Source organism: Serinus canaria, chromosome 12, assembly GCF_022539315.1.
Source record: "Serinus canaria isolate serCan28SL12 chromosome 12, serCan2020, whole genome shotgun sequence".
Lineage (NCBI taxonomy): Eukaryota > Metazoa > Chordata > Aves > Passeriformes > Fringillidae > Serinus > Serinus canaria.
Window position 1 is genome coordinate 12,111,574 of NC_066326.1, and position 12,184 is coordinate 12,123,757.

A 12,184-nucleotide genomic window follows, 5' to 3' on the forward strand; every position below is an offset into this window, starting at 1 on the left:
TGATGTTGGTGACAAGTCATGAGCATTTTTTTTTTTTTTTTTTTTTTTTTTTGATTGATTGAGGTATTTTTGTTTGTTTTGCTTGTATTGGAATCATAATCATGATATCAACTCATTGCTGAAAGACATGAATTATATAGTATTTCCTGATGCCATAAGGTAATTTCTAACAAAATATTCTAATAAATAATTGAAATTTAAATATCAGAAATTACAATTATTTATATATTCTAAACCCCATTATTTCTAAGACTGCACAAGCTTAGACATTTATATTTCAAGACCATCTCAAGATACAAAGGGTTGCATTTTCAAAATAATGGTTTCTGAAGACAAAATTGTAACACCACTTTTGTAAATGGGCCGTAGGAATCCCAAAGCAAATATAAAAATTAGACATAACATTTGAACTTTCAAGTTCTGTATGATAATGTGTCAAAATACTCAAACTGGACTCCTACTTTAGTGCAAAAGGGTAGTGTGTCTCCAGCTGGAATGCTTCAGTATTAGCAATAATAGCTGCAGGTATCTTTTGTCCTTTCTTCTTGTCATATGCAAAATTGATTGTAATGAACCTACTGGTAGGTTACTGTGGAGTACTATGGTTTAAATGAAGAATTTAGCATAAACTTGATAAGAATCTATTGATACAAGTAGTTAAACATTTTATGTAGTTTACCATACCTTTGATTTTACTTGGTTTTGCCAATTTTCATATAGAACTCCCCTGTGATAGGAAGTGTAGTTTAATACCAATTTTTTTCCCCAATTTTGCCTATTATTTTTTATCTTTCAAGCTTTGTTTGATGAGTGGGGAAGTCATCCAAATGTCCCCTCAGATGACTCTCATTTTTGAAACGATGGATCTTTCCCAGGCATCAGTAAGTTTTGTATTTGATGAAAATATAAAACTAAATTTGGTCTATTCAGTGCACAATAAAATGAGTTAACTGTTTGTCCTTAGCCTGCTACAGTCAGTCGTTGTGGCATGATTTATTTGGAACCCTCTCAGCTGGGCTGGAGGCCCATTGTCTCCTCTTGGCTGAATAAACTGCCTGAACCTCTGAATTCAGAGGAGCATCAAGATCTTCTGCAGGGGCTTTTTGATTGGTTGGTACCACCAGCATTAAGAGTCCGTCAGAAGCAGTGCAAGGTATTTTTTGTCATTTTTTTCCTGCAGTAGTTAGTGGCCATTTCCATTCTGTTACCCTTGGTATGAGATGACTGTTATGACAAGCCCAGTTAGAATGAATATGTGGCTCTTGGGACCAGTGTGAAGAGTTAAAATGAGAATGTCAGCTAAGACTTGAAACCTGATCATAATTTTCATCTTCTAATTTTAAAAAGTAAAGTAAGTATTTAAAACACTGATTGAAAAGTCTTCCCGAGAGAAATTTGTATTTTTTTTTCTTTAAAGATCTCATATTGCATAAGGAAGTACTTTTTTAAGTTTTAGAGGAAATGTGTAGATCCTTGCAAGCTCAGTGTGACATGCTCAGAATTTTGCTCATGTTTTGCTGCAGTTACTTCTGTGGGTTTTGTTTTGGTTTAGGATGTTTAATTGCAGTGTTCACATGGTAGCCATGAACATGGTTAGCAAGCTAAAGGTCTTGGCATTTCAATGACTGAGGAGGTCAAATGATCTTTTGAGTAAAAGTCAGTGTAAACCTTGCCTTCTAGTGTGTGTTTAGAATTAGCCAGTGATCTAATTGTCTTAGTATTTTATCTCCAAAAGATAAATTACCTAAAAGTATGTAAAGTATGACATCCAACCTTTTGAATCTCTTAGGAACAGGTACCCACAAGTGAGATCAATGTTGTAGTAGCTCTCACACGGATTTTTGAAATGTTGATTTGTCCAGCTGTGCAAGAAGATCCCACCAACAAAAGCATCCGTACCTGGATTATGGTTGGTTTTTTAACAAGGAGAGAAATGTGTATTTGTTTCTCTATATGCTGGTTTTCAAAACAATTTTATTAATGCAAGTAACTTTAATTTGTGAATAAGAGACATGTGAAACAATTCTACTCCCTCCCTGCTCTCTTGCCCCATACTCTGGGGTTACCCAGATGAGATGGAAGTCTTGCAAGTGACAAATATGATTAAAAATGTTACTCTTTTTCCAATTAAATAGGATAATGCTTTTATTAAATGTGCTTTTTAAGTAACCAAGAAGTTAGCTAAAGCAAATAGTCTTCTTTCTCTTAAAGGAAATAAATATTCATGCGACACTGATTGGCTTGTTTGTTCGAGCAAAAATTTCTGTGTAAGAGGATTTTCTGACAGTTGTATTAGTTGGATCCTCTGTGTGACCTTATGTGATTATTCTTATGAAAAACTGAAGAAAACAGAATGTGAAAGTAGTTATTTAAAAGTAAATTACAAAATTCCTAGATCCTGATTTGTCATTAGAACTCTTCTCAGGCTTTGTCATCTGACATACTGCTGTAGTCAGTGGCCTTTATTTTTTGTTCTCTTTCTCTTTCTGTCCTTGAGTAAGATTATTTGTATCCTCTATCTACAGTCAGATTTCTAAATCTCTTTAGGCCAGAGGTATTCAAGGGCAAATGCTAACATTTCTCTGCTTAACAATATTTTTTAGAATTATGTTTGTTAATCAGACTGTACAAAGTTCATGTAATGTGTCAGCTTATGAGCCAGTTACTAATTTTTTGCCTTTGCAGGGTTGTTTTGCTTTTGCCGTAATCTGGTCCATCGGTGGAATTTGTGATGGTGACAGCAGGACAATATTTGATAATTTCTTGAGGGAAACTTTGTCTGGGGAATCTGAAACAAATCCTATGCCAGAGAATTTGGGAACATGGGAGTGTCCCTTAGAAGAGAAAGGCTTGGTCTATGACTACATGTATCAGGTAGGATTGGCTTCTGCATCCACTAAATAGATTCTTACAGTCCTAACAGAAGGAAAATGCAGCCAGGTGGGTTTTTTAACTGTACAAAGCCTGTTGGATGTTGTAGAGTGTTGTTTGAATTAAATCCCACAGTACATTTTTCATTTCTTTTTCAAATATCAGTGTACGGACCAATTTTTTGAATAAAATACTAAGCTGCACATTTCAGTTATATTTTTAAAACTGCCACTGCATATTTCTTCTGTAACCCAAGCTCAGCTGGCAGATTCAAATCTGCTTTTGTTTGGGAGGAATAATGTGGACTGTTCAGAAGGAAAAGAGAATATTAAGCCCATAGGTAGTTTGTCTTGCAGTTTTTGTTTATAGTGCCTATTAGACTGCTTTCTTTTGGTTTTTTGTTGTGGTTTCCTGTATATATTGTTTTTTTGTTTGCTTTCACTAAACAAAGTTTAGTGAAACAAAGAAAACAAAGGAGTCTAAGTTTAGGTATGTACTTTAATTCTTTGTTAGTGAGGTAAAGCAAACTAAATATGTGGACTTTTCATTAATTTGTTAAAATCCATTAATTTAATTTTTCAAACGTGAAGTAGTAGAGAAAACCCTTCATATGTGTAACACCAGTCTGTTCTACATCTGTGTTTCTTCCTAGCTCAAAGGCAAAGTAGGTTGGGCTCACTGGAATGAATTTATTGAACAAATTAGTTACAGTGATAAAAATGTAAAGATTCAAGATATTATAGTCCCAACTATGGACACAGTTCGCTATACCTATTTGCTAGACCTGTTCATTACCCATGGAAGGTAAGTTGCTTCACTACAAATTTCTGAAGTGAAATTTGATCATAGGTAGAAATATCTCTTATTCTTTCCTTTGAATTTGTTGTTTTTATCAAACCCTCAGTTTATTTGGCCTTTTAAAACAGACATTCACTACAAACAAAAAAATCTGTCCGAAAGTCTGATTTTAGTTTTTTTGTGAAACCTTATTACAGTCTAACTTTAGTATTTGCAGTCTGATGATGCACTTAGGACAGCCCAAAAATTGTTGCACCCTCTTTCTACTTTAGCAATTAAATATATATTTTTAGGATTTTTTTTTTCTTTGATTAATCCAATGAGAATCATTTATATTAGTCATGGTCAGATCATATAAGACAATGAAATAAAAACTAGCCTCAGGTTCCAAGGCTGAGAGCTTTATAAAGTTTGAATTAATGAAAGGCCTATCAGGAGAAATTTACCTCCCCTGTGTGTTCATATACTCTGGCACTAGGAGAATGAGGGAATCAAAAATGCTTATTTATCCTCCCATTTTCTTGATGATGGAAGCAAACTGAAATTATGAAAGGGTTTGATGAATGTCTTAGAACACTTCAGTTTCTTCTTTAGGCAAGTAATGTTTTTAGAGGTAGAAGAAGGGCAAGTTAGTAAAACCTTTTACTTTTAGTTGCTTTTAGTTTACAATGTTAGGTTTCTGCAGTCTTTGTGCTTTATTTCTTTGTGAAGACCACTTCTTCTAGTGGGACCAACAGGAACTGGGAAATCTGTGTATGTCAAGGACAAGTTAATGAACAACCTGGAAAAGGAGCTCTTCTTCCCGTTCTTCATTAATTTTTCAGCTCGAACCAGTGCCAATCAGACTCAGGTTAGTGGAGCAGTTAATTTTGGTCTCAGGAGATTGTGGACATGAGTGTGTAATCTGTGTTCTGAGTGATCCTGTTTCATTGCAGAACATTATTATGGCCAGGCTGGACAAGAGGCGCAAAGGAGTTTTTGGCCCTCCAATGGGAAAAAAGTGCATTATTTTTGTAGATGATATGAATATGCCAGCTTTGGAGAAGTATGGGGCACAGCCTCCTATAGAACTTTTAAGACAGTTCTGTGACCATGGATTTTGGTAATTATTTGAAATACAACTGAAAATTTTTTGTTGATGTATTTGCTGTTACTTTTTTATTCCCTTAAATTTTATTTTGAAGTGGTTTGTAAATGTTAATGTAAATTTAGTTTATATAAAAATACATTATTTAAAGTTGAAGCAACTTGTATTTTACTCTCTAAGGACTTCTCAGTTTAGGGAATTCATTATCAAATTCATTTTGAGTGTTTTAGAATGTTCTAGTGCTGAGCAGCAGAGTTAGTATATGTTAAATAAAATTATTCATTTACACCTTGATAATTTGAACTTTTTTTTCCAGTGCAGTTTTTTTGTTCTTTCTCTTTCTCCTTAGATTGAGTTGGCAGTTTTCTGTACACATCTATATATATGCAGTTATATAAAACTTCTGATTTTATTTCTTATGTTGGTTTCCCCTATTATCCGTGTTTCTATTATTCAATACATTTTTTTAATGAGATCTCAAAATGTTTTTTTCAAATTCACAGTGAAATCAGGTCTGATAAAAGGCATGAAATAAAATAAGTTGAAAGTCTTCCCTGCTTTTGAGGTTTTTAGCTTTGCTTATATTGGAAGATAGGAACAGGTGTTTTCCTGAGTCTGGATCATTCTGCGTTTCCAGGCACTGCTCAGATATCTGTTGCTCTTGAATAGAGATATATACCTTGATATGTTACAGTTTTAATACTCAAAATTTCGTATCAGGTTTCACAGAACACAGTTTAAACAAATAATCTTTCTTTCCAGCCAGGAAATGATATGTTGTGATTAACTGGTGCACAGTTAAAAGACTAGTTGGTTTTTTGTATTTTGGGGAGGAGGGGTTGTTTGTTTTTTAAAAGCTAAAATATATAGAAATATATATTGTATTACATAATTCCTACTATGTTTATATATACATTTTAAAATACTTTTTAAATGCATGCAGGGGGTGGTCTGTCATATAGATGCATATAAGCTGTAACAAATGTGTTTTATCTGTATTTAAGTGTCACGTGGCATTTTTTTTGAAGGTATGATTTTAAGGACACCTCTAAAATCACCCTTGTTGATGTCCAGCTGCTGGCTGCTATGGGGCCCCCAGGGGGTGGGAGGAATCCTGTCACCCCTCGGTTCCTGCGGCACTTCAACATCTGCAGCATCAACTCTTTCAGCGATGAAACAATGATCCGCATCTTCTCTACCGTCGTTACTCTATACCTAAAGATTAATGAATTTCCTCCTGACTTCTCCACAATTGGAAATCAAATTGTCACTGCCACTTTAGAGGTAAGAGGCAAATACTTTACTGGGGATTTCCTTCAATTTGTTCACTGAGGTTCCTTTGCCTCTACAATCATGTAGTGTGAAAGGGTTTTTTTGAGAAATAACATTGAAGAAGGCATTTAGGAATTATGATAATAATACAGTCAGCGTTATGTTTTTGATTATGTTGATCTCTTTTGTTATTATCTGAAGGTGTATAAGAAAGCCATCAAAAATCTTTTGCCCACACCAGCCAAATCTCATTATACCTTCAACCTGCGTGACTTTTCACGGGTTATCCATGGCTGTTTGCTCATTAAGAAAAGTGCAGTTCAAAACAAACACGTGATGATTCGGCTGTTTGTACACGAGGTGTTTCGTGTCTTCTATGACCGTCTGGTGGAAGATGATGACAGAACCTGGTTGTTCAATCTAGTGAAAGATATTGTGAAAGAACATTTCAAGGAAGTATTTGATAAAGTTTTTGCACACCTGAAGGAAGAAAGTTCATCTGTGAGTATCATGTTTAACCTGTTGCAAAATGATTGCTTTTATTGCAAATGTAGGACACAAGAGTTAATCACAGGTAAAATTTTGATTCAAATGCACATCAAAGTGAGTTGAATTTGTCCAAATGTCTTCATAAGGAAAAAAATGTAGAAATGAAATTTTTTGGGAGGGTTAAACTGCTGTACATGAGCATTCTTTTCAAAAAATATTACATTTAAAATGTGCTACTTTTCCTTAAAATAAATTTGTATATCTGCATCCTGTGATTGTTATTAAATTTCGGTATCCAAAATGCTGTGTAGTTGTGTTATATTTTACGCCTTGTCTTCATTTTTTTTGTTGTTCTTTGTTTTAGTATGTCCTTTGCAGTTGCTTTCATGTATAGAATAAATAACTTTGTGGTCTTAGCTGTCCATTTCATTATATACATCTGTATGAATTTGGTGTAATCTGAAGGTCATGATTTTGAGACTGTTAGTGGCTATTGAGCCAATTGTTTTCCAAGAATAAGTGTATAGCTCAATGCAGGAAGCATAATTTTGAGGGGGGTGTTGTCTGCGAGTCAAAATATTTTGGAGTGCTCATTCTTGTGTCTGGGGTATTTGTCTAAATTCTCCTTTGTTTTCCAAAATTACAATGAGGAATATATTCACTAAATATTAAATTATGAAATTTGTTGAATATTTGCCATAGGTAACAGAAGAAAACATGAGAAGTCTGTGTTTTGGTGACTACATGGACCCGGAGCTTGAGGGAGAGGAAAGACTTTATATTGAGATTCCAAGTATTGAGGAGTTCAGTGATATTGTGGAGCAGTGTCTGGATGAATATAATCAAACCCAGAAAACACGAATGAACCTTGTTGTTTTCAGGTGTTTGTGATCTGTTTTATTAAGAGCTTTAAGCTGTTGTTGATAATTCAGTATATTCAATTTTGTGGACTGTGGTTTTCTGTATGTCTTCTCCCCTTTTTGCATCCTTTATAGTGTTTGTGGTGTTACACCTTTATGAATGAAGTAAACTGACTTTTTCTTTATGCTTCTCCTTTTTCTATCTGAAAGGAAATAATGAAAAATAATTACAAGCTTTTCTCCTAAGGGGCTTTGAATATTTTCCTTAGTTGTTAAAGAAACATTGTGCAGTGAATCAGGGAGGTGCTGTACTTCTCCTAGGCCTCTGTCACCAGTGAAGATGGATGTCACTGGACTTTCATTCCCCAAGGACAAGCATCCTTAGAGGGAGATGTTCACAATCATAGCTGTCTGCTGTGTTGTTATGCAGCACAGCCATGCACCCAGCTGGTGCTGCAGCTAATCCTGTGAAATTTTAGACTCTGCAGGCCCTTATTGTTACCTTAACTGGTGGTCATGCAGAGCTACAACTGAGAGAGATTAGGAGGTCAAACTCCTTCCTCCTCCTTGTTGCTAGAGATTACCACCTCTTCATATTTGCCAGGGTAACTTGACATGTTGATACTTTGTGAAGGTGATGAGGCTTACTTCAAACAGTTCTAGCAGCAGTTTATTTTAGTCTAGGTCATTTTGCCAAACTGGATTTCTGAGAGCCTGTATGTACAGCTGGCAGCCTCTGATCAAAGGCCACTTCCTGGGTGTAGAAGCAATGTTGCTGTGACCTCACTGAACAGCAGCCAGGAGAGTATGTTTGACTGCAGTCTTAGAATTCAGTCTCATGGATAACATTTGAATTTGTTTCTTTATTTTTCTAACCAGTAAAAATAAACAAGAATTTGTCTTTTTTGAAATGTTTGAAGGTTTTTTTGAGATTACTTTTAATAGCTGCTCAGCTTGCTTTAATTATCCCATGCCCTGTGCTTAAGTAGGGGATCTCCTATAGGCCTTGCTTTATATTTTGAGATAAATTATGCCTGAGTTTTGACAAGGATTTTAGTAACGTGCAGATACTGCTTTCTGAGGATGTTCCAATGTCAATTCCAGGTAAAAGTTCTAAAACAGTGTCAGAGGTAGAGGAAAGGGAGATGTTTGTTGATATAAACCTTGTTCCCCCAGTGGTTACTTTAAAAACATAATGAAATTGCTATTCTTCAAGAAAGTTAAATTTGGTAATACTACTGTTATTTTGAAGTAAAGAATTAATGTTTTTCATTTCCTTTAGCACATTTATCCTCTGCAGGTTCTTTCTAGCAATTTGTAGTAATTTAGCTACATACTGATATTTGTATAATAGAAGAATTATAAGTTTTACTTTATTTTGTGGTTCATGCCTGCTCTCTTTCTTATTCTTCCTCTCTACCCCACCTCACCCTGCATTCAGAAATTTGTTTTGGAGATGCTACTCCTTGATTTGTTTCCCAGATTTATGGGTGCCTAGATGTCCATGTGTTTCTGCTCTTTGGTAATCAGTGTGCTCCCACTGCAGGTACATGCTGGAGCACTTGTCTCGACTGAGCCGCATCCTGAAGCAGTCCGGGGGCAATGCTCTGCTGGTTGGAATGGGAGGAAGCGGGCGGCAGTCTCTGACCCGCCTGGCAGCCTTCATGGCAAGGATGTGTGTTTTTCAACCAGAGATTTCTAAGACCTATGGTACAAATGAGTGGAGAGAAGATCTGAAAGTGAGTATTAATAATCTGTCTACATTTTGACTTAATTTTGAGGAAGGAACATACAATTTTGTTTTGGAATGTACAATTTTAACTGTCTTGTGTTTTCAGAGACTTCTGAAGAGTGCAGGTGTTAAAGGCTTGAAAACTGTATTTCTTATCACAGACGCACAAATTAAGGAAGAAAGTTTTTTAGAAGATATTGACAGTGTCCTCAACACAGGAGAGGTTCCCAATCTTTTTGCAGCAGATGAAAAACAAGAACTTATAGAGGTATCTTCAGAAACTCTCTTTAATTTCACCTCCCTTTTAATCTACTTGGTCAGTTCAGTGTGAAATGTGGCTTTTGGGACATTTTTATTGGAACCCATGGCCTTTCTCATAGACCCCTACTCTCTAGGGCACTAGGGCATTGTTAGACAGAATTTCATAGTCCTGAAGAGACAAGGTGGGCAAAGGTGCTCCATGACATTAGGCTCAGAACCAAGGATGCAATGCACTCAGGCAAATTAAAAACAAAATTAACTGAAATCAGGCTTGGATTTTCACAATAGCAGTCACAATTTGGGAGGAAGAGACATCAATCTTTGTATACATCAAATTGAAAACTTAATGTTAGCAAACAATATTTGGAACTGCATGCTGTGCTGTCTCCCTATTTCTGTGATGTTTTTACTAAATTAAGTAGGTATGCTTCTAGTCGATTTTCAAAGTGATTCTTAGTGCACACACAAATGTTCTTTGTTACAATATCTGTATCACTTGATAGGTGTTACTACTGGTTTTTCTTGTACTTAAATTATGAGCATTTTGATTCCTGGATTCACGTATCTTTCGAAGAAGTTAGATTATAATTCTTGTGATCTTTTTCTATTACTATTTCATTTTTACCAGGTATATAGTGGCAATATTAAAATAATATGTTACTTTTCTAATTTTACAGTTTGTGTGAACATATTCGGAGGGTTTATGCTGGAACTTTGTAGCTATCCACAATGTGCCAGCTGGAGCAAAGTTTGTTTTTATTCATTTAAATCTGTTCCCTCCAAAGAATTCTTCTTTTACTCTATTGTTGCGATCTACTCTCTGTTGCTCAGAGCAGCAGATGATCATTTCTGGAACACTTTCAAATGCTGAAAGGGTCACAGATAAACATTGCAATCCTGTTCTCAGACAGTATTTACTACTTCTTCTGGTTTTCTACTTTATTTTGCCTGTTTCATTTCCACTAAAAAATTTAATTTCCTGGTGATACTGCCATTAATAGGATTGCTATAGGACTTCAGATGTGCTTAATGAGAATTTATGTAACATTTTTTATGCCATGTATTATTCCTAAGGGTGTTCGTGCAGCAGCTCAGGCTGGTGATAGAAGTGAAGAACTCAGTCCCTTGGCCTTGTATGCATTTTTTGTGAACCTCTGCAAAGAAAATCTCCACATTGTGGTGGCATTCAGCCCAATTGGAGATGCTTTCCGCAATCGTCTGAGACAGTTTCCATCACTGATCAACTGCTGTACGATTGATTGGTTCCAGGTATGGGAGAATATTTATATTATTTCCTCCAAAATCTGCTTCAGCTCTCTAACACTCTATGTTTCTAAGGTCCATTAGATTTTCTTTTGTTTTCCTTGTAGAAGTACTCCTTGTTTTCCAAAATTTTAAAATTGCATAAGCCTTTTCTGTAATATTTTGGGAGCTCTTTGATGTGTGATCTCAACATTTCTACATGTAAATAAAGTTAAATTTTGTTGCTACACATTTCTGAAGTATGAATAGTCTTAGTTTGATGATGGAAATTTGTAATTTTATTGCCTAATGTGTATATTTTAAAGGACTAGAGAAACAATTTCATTGTGACTGTAAAATTGCGGCTGCCTATTAAGGAGGTCATCCATTGTAGGAACGTCTAGCAAATACAAATCCTGATGTTTATCAGTAGATCTTTTATTGCAGAATAAAACTTGGTGAAATAGTATCAATGTAAGTAGTATTGCTCTCAGTAAAGCACAGTTAGCTCTATAGCTTGGCCCAGTGCTGATGTCAATTAATTTTTCTGCCAAATGGTGAATAGACACAAAACTGTTTGGATGGAATGTTACTGTGTAGCTTTGAGCTAGAAGATCAACCAGGAGCTGTCAGTAAAGATTGCAGGGGTGGTGACCTTGATGCCTGAGCTAACCAACCCTTTTATCAGTTCATTGTTCTTGAGACACAGCTGAGACTTGTGTATCTCATTCTGGTGGTTTGAATGGTAAAACTTGATTTTTAAGACCTCTAACAGTTGAATTTTACAAATTCTTTCTTCCTCACTTCTCCCTCAGCCGTGGCCTGAAGATGCCCTTGAACGTGTGGCCAGTAAGTTCCTAGAAACACTTCAGCTCACAGACACTGAGCGTCAGGCAGTTGTGCCCATCTGTAAATACTTCCATACTTCAGTTTTGGCACTCTCTGAAAGGTCAGTCTATGGCTTTTGGAAACAATCATAGAGTATTAGGTGACTGAGTTTCAATGCTACTCATTTATATATTAAAAGTTAACACAACTATTTGCCTTCATAAAATTATATAAAATCACTGAAATTGTTAATTCCTATCAAACAGTTACATAACTTTGCTAGTGATAAACAAAAAATAAATCAAAATTTAAGTTGTTCTTTCTTTTTACTTTTTTAATAGGTTTTTACAAAGTCTGGGACGCCATAATTATGTTACTCCTACTTCTTATCTTGAGCTTATTGCTGCATTTCAGAGACTTCTTACTGAGAAAAGAGACAGTGTAATGAAAGCCAAAAAGAAATATGTGAATGGGCTAGATAAACTAGCTTTTGCTGAGTCACAGGTGAGTTAGGACAAATATGGAACTGAAATTAGGAAGTGTTTGTCAACTGTAGGTCTTTTTCTGGAGAAGTCAGTCAAAAATGCTATTTCAGATTTTGTTTAGCTCAATCTTCAACAGTAAAACTAACAAATGTATTTTGCCTTTTTTTTCCTGCAATCACAGAACTTGTGCTAAAGCCATACATTTCTAAGCATATATTGTAAAGTAGTATATGAATAGAGCTGTCATTTCCTTGGTGGT

At 35.4% G+C, this 12,184-nt stretch overlaps 1 protein-coding gene across 1 annotated transcript in view; it reads left to right on the plus strand.

The window, feature by feature from the left end:
* DNAH12 (dynein axonemal heavy chain 12) overlaps positions 1-12,184 on the plus strand; it is a 57,484-nt gene that overhangs the window by 24,757 nt on the left and 20,543 nt on the right. Inside the window, exons 33-47 of the mRNA XM_030228081.2 lie at positions 798-881; positions 965-1,153; positions 1,790-1,909; positions 2,686-2,874; positions 3,524-3,675; positions 4,381-4,519; positions 4,605-4,771; positions 5,785-6,040; positions 6,230-6,529; positions 7,220-7,398; positions 8,924-9,116; positions 9,216-9,377; positions 10,445-10,639; positions 11,428-11,561; positions 11,782-11,944. Coding sequence (XP_030083941.2) covers positions 798-881; positions 965-1,153; positions 1,790-1,909; positions 2,686-2,874; positions 3,524-3,675; positions 4,381-4,519; positions 4,605-4,771; positions 5,785-6,040; positions 6,230-6,529; positions 7,220-7,398; positions 8,924-9,116; positions 9,216-9,377; positions 10,445-10,639; positions 11,428-11,561; positions 11,782-11,944 — 2,622 coding nt within the window. The remainder of the gene's footprint in view (positions 1-797; positions 882-964; positions 1,154-1,789; positions 1,910-2,685; positions 2,875-3,523; positions 3,676-4,380; positions 4,520-4,604; positions 4,772-5,784; positions 6,041-6,229; positions 6,530-7,219; positions 7,399-8,923; positions 9,117-9,215; positions 9,378-10,444; positions 10,640-11,427; positions 11,562-11,781; positions 11,945-12,184) is intronic.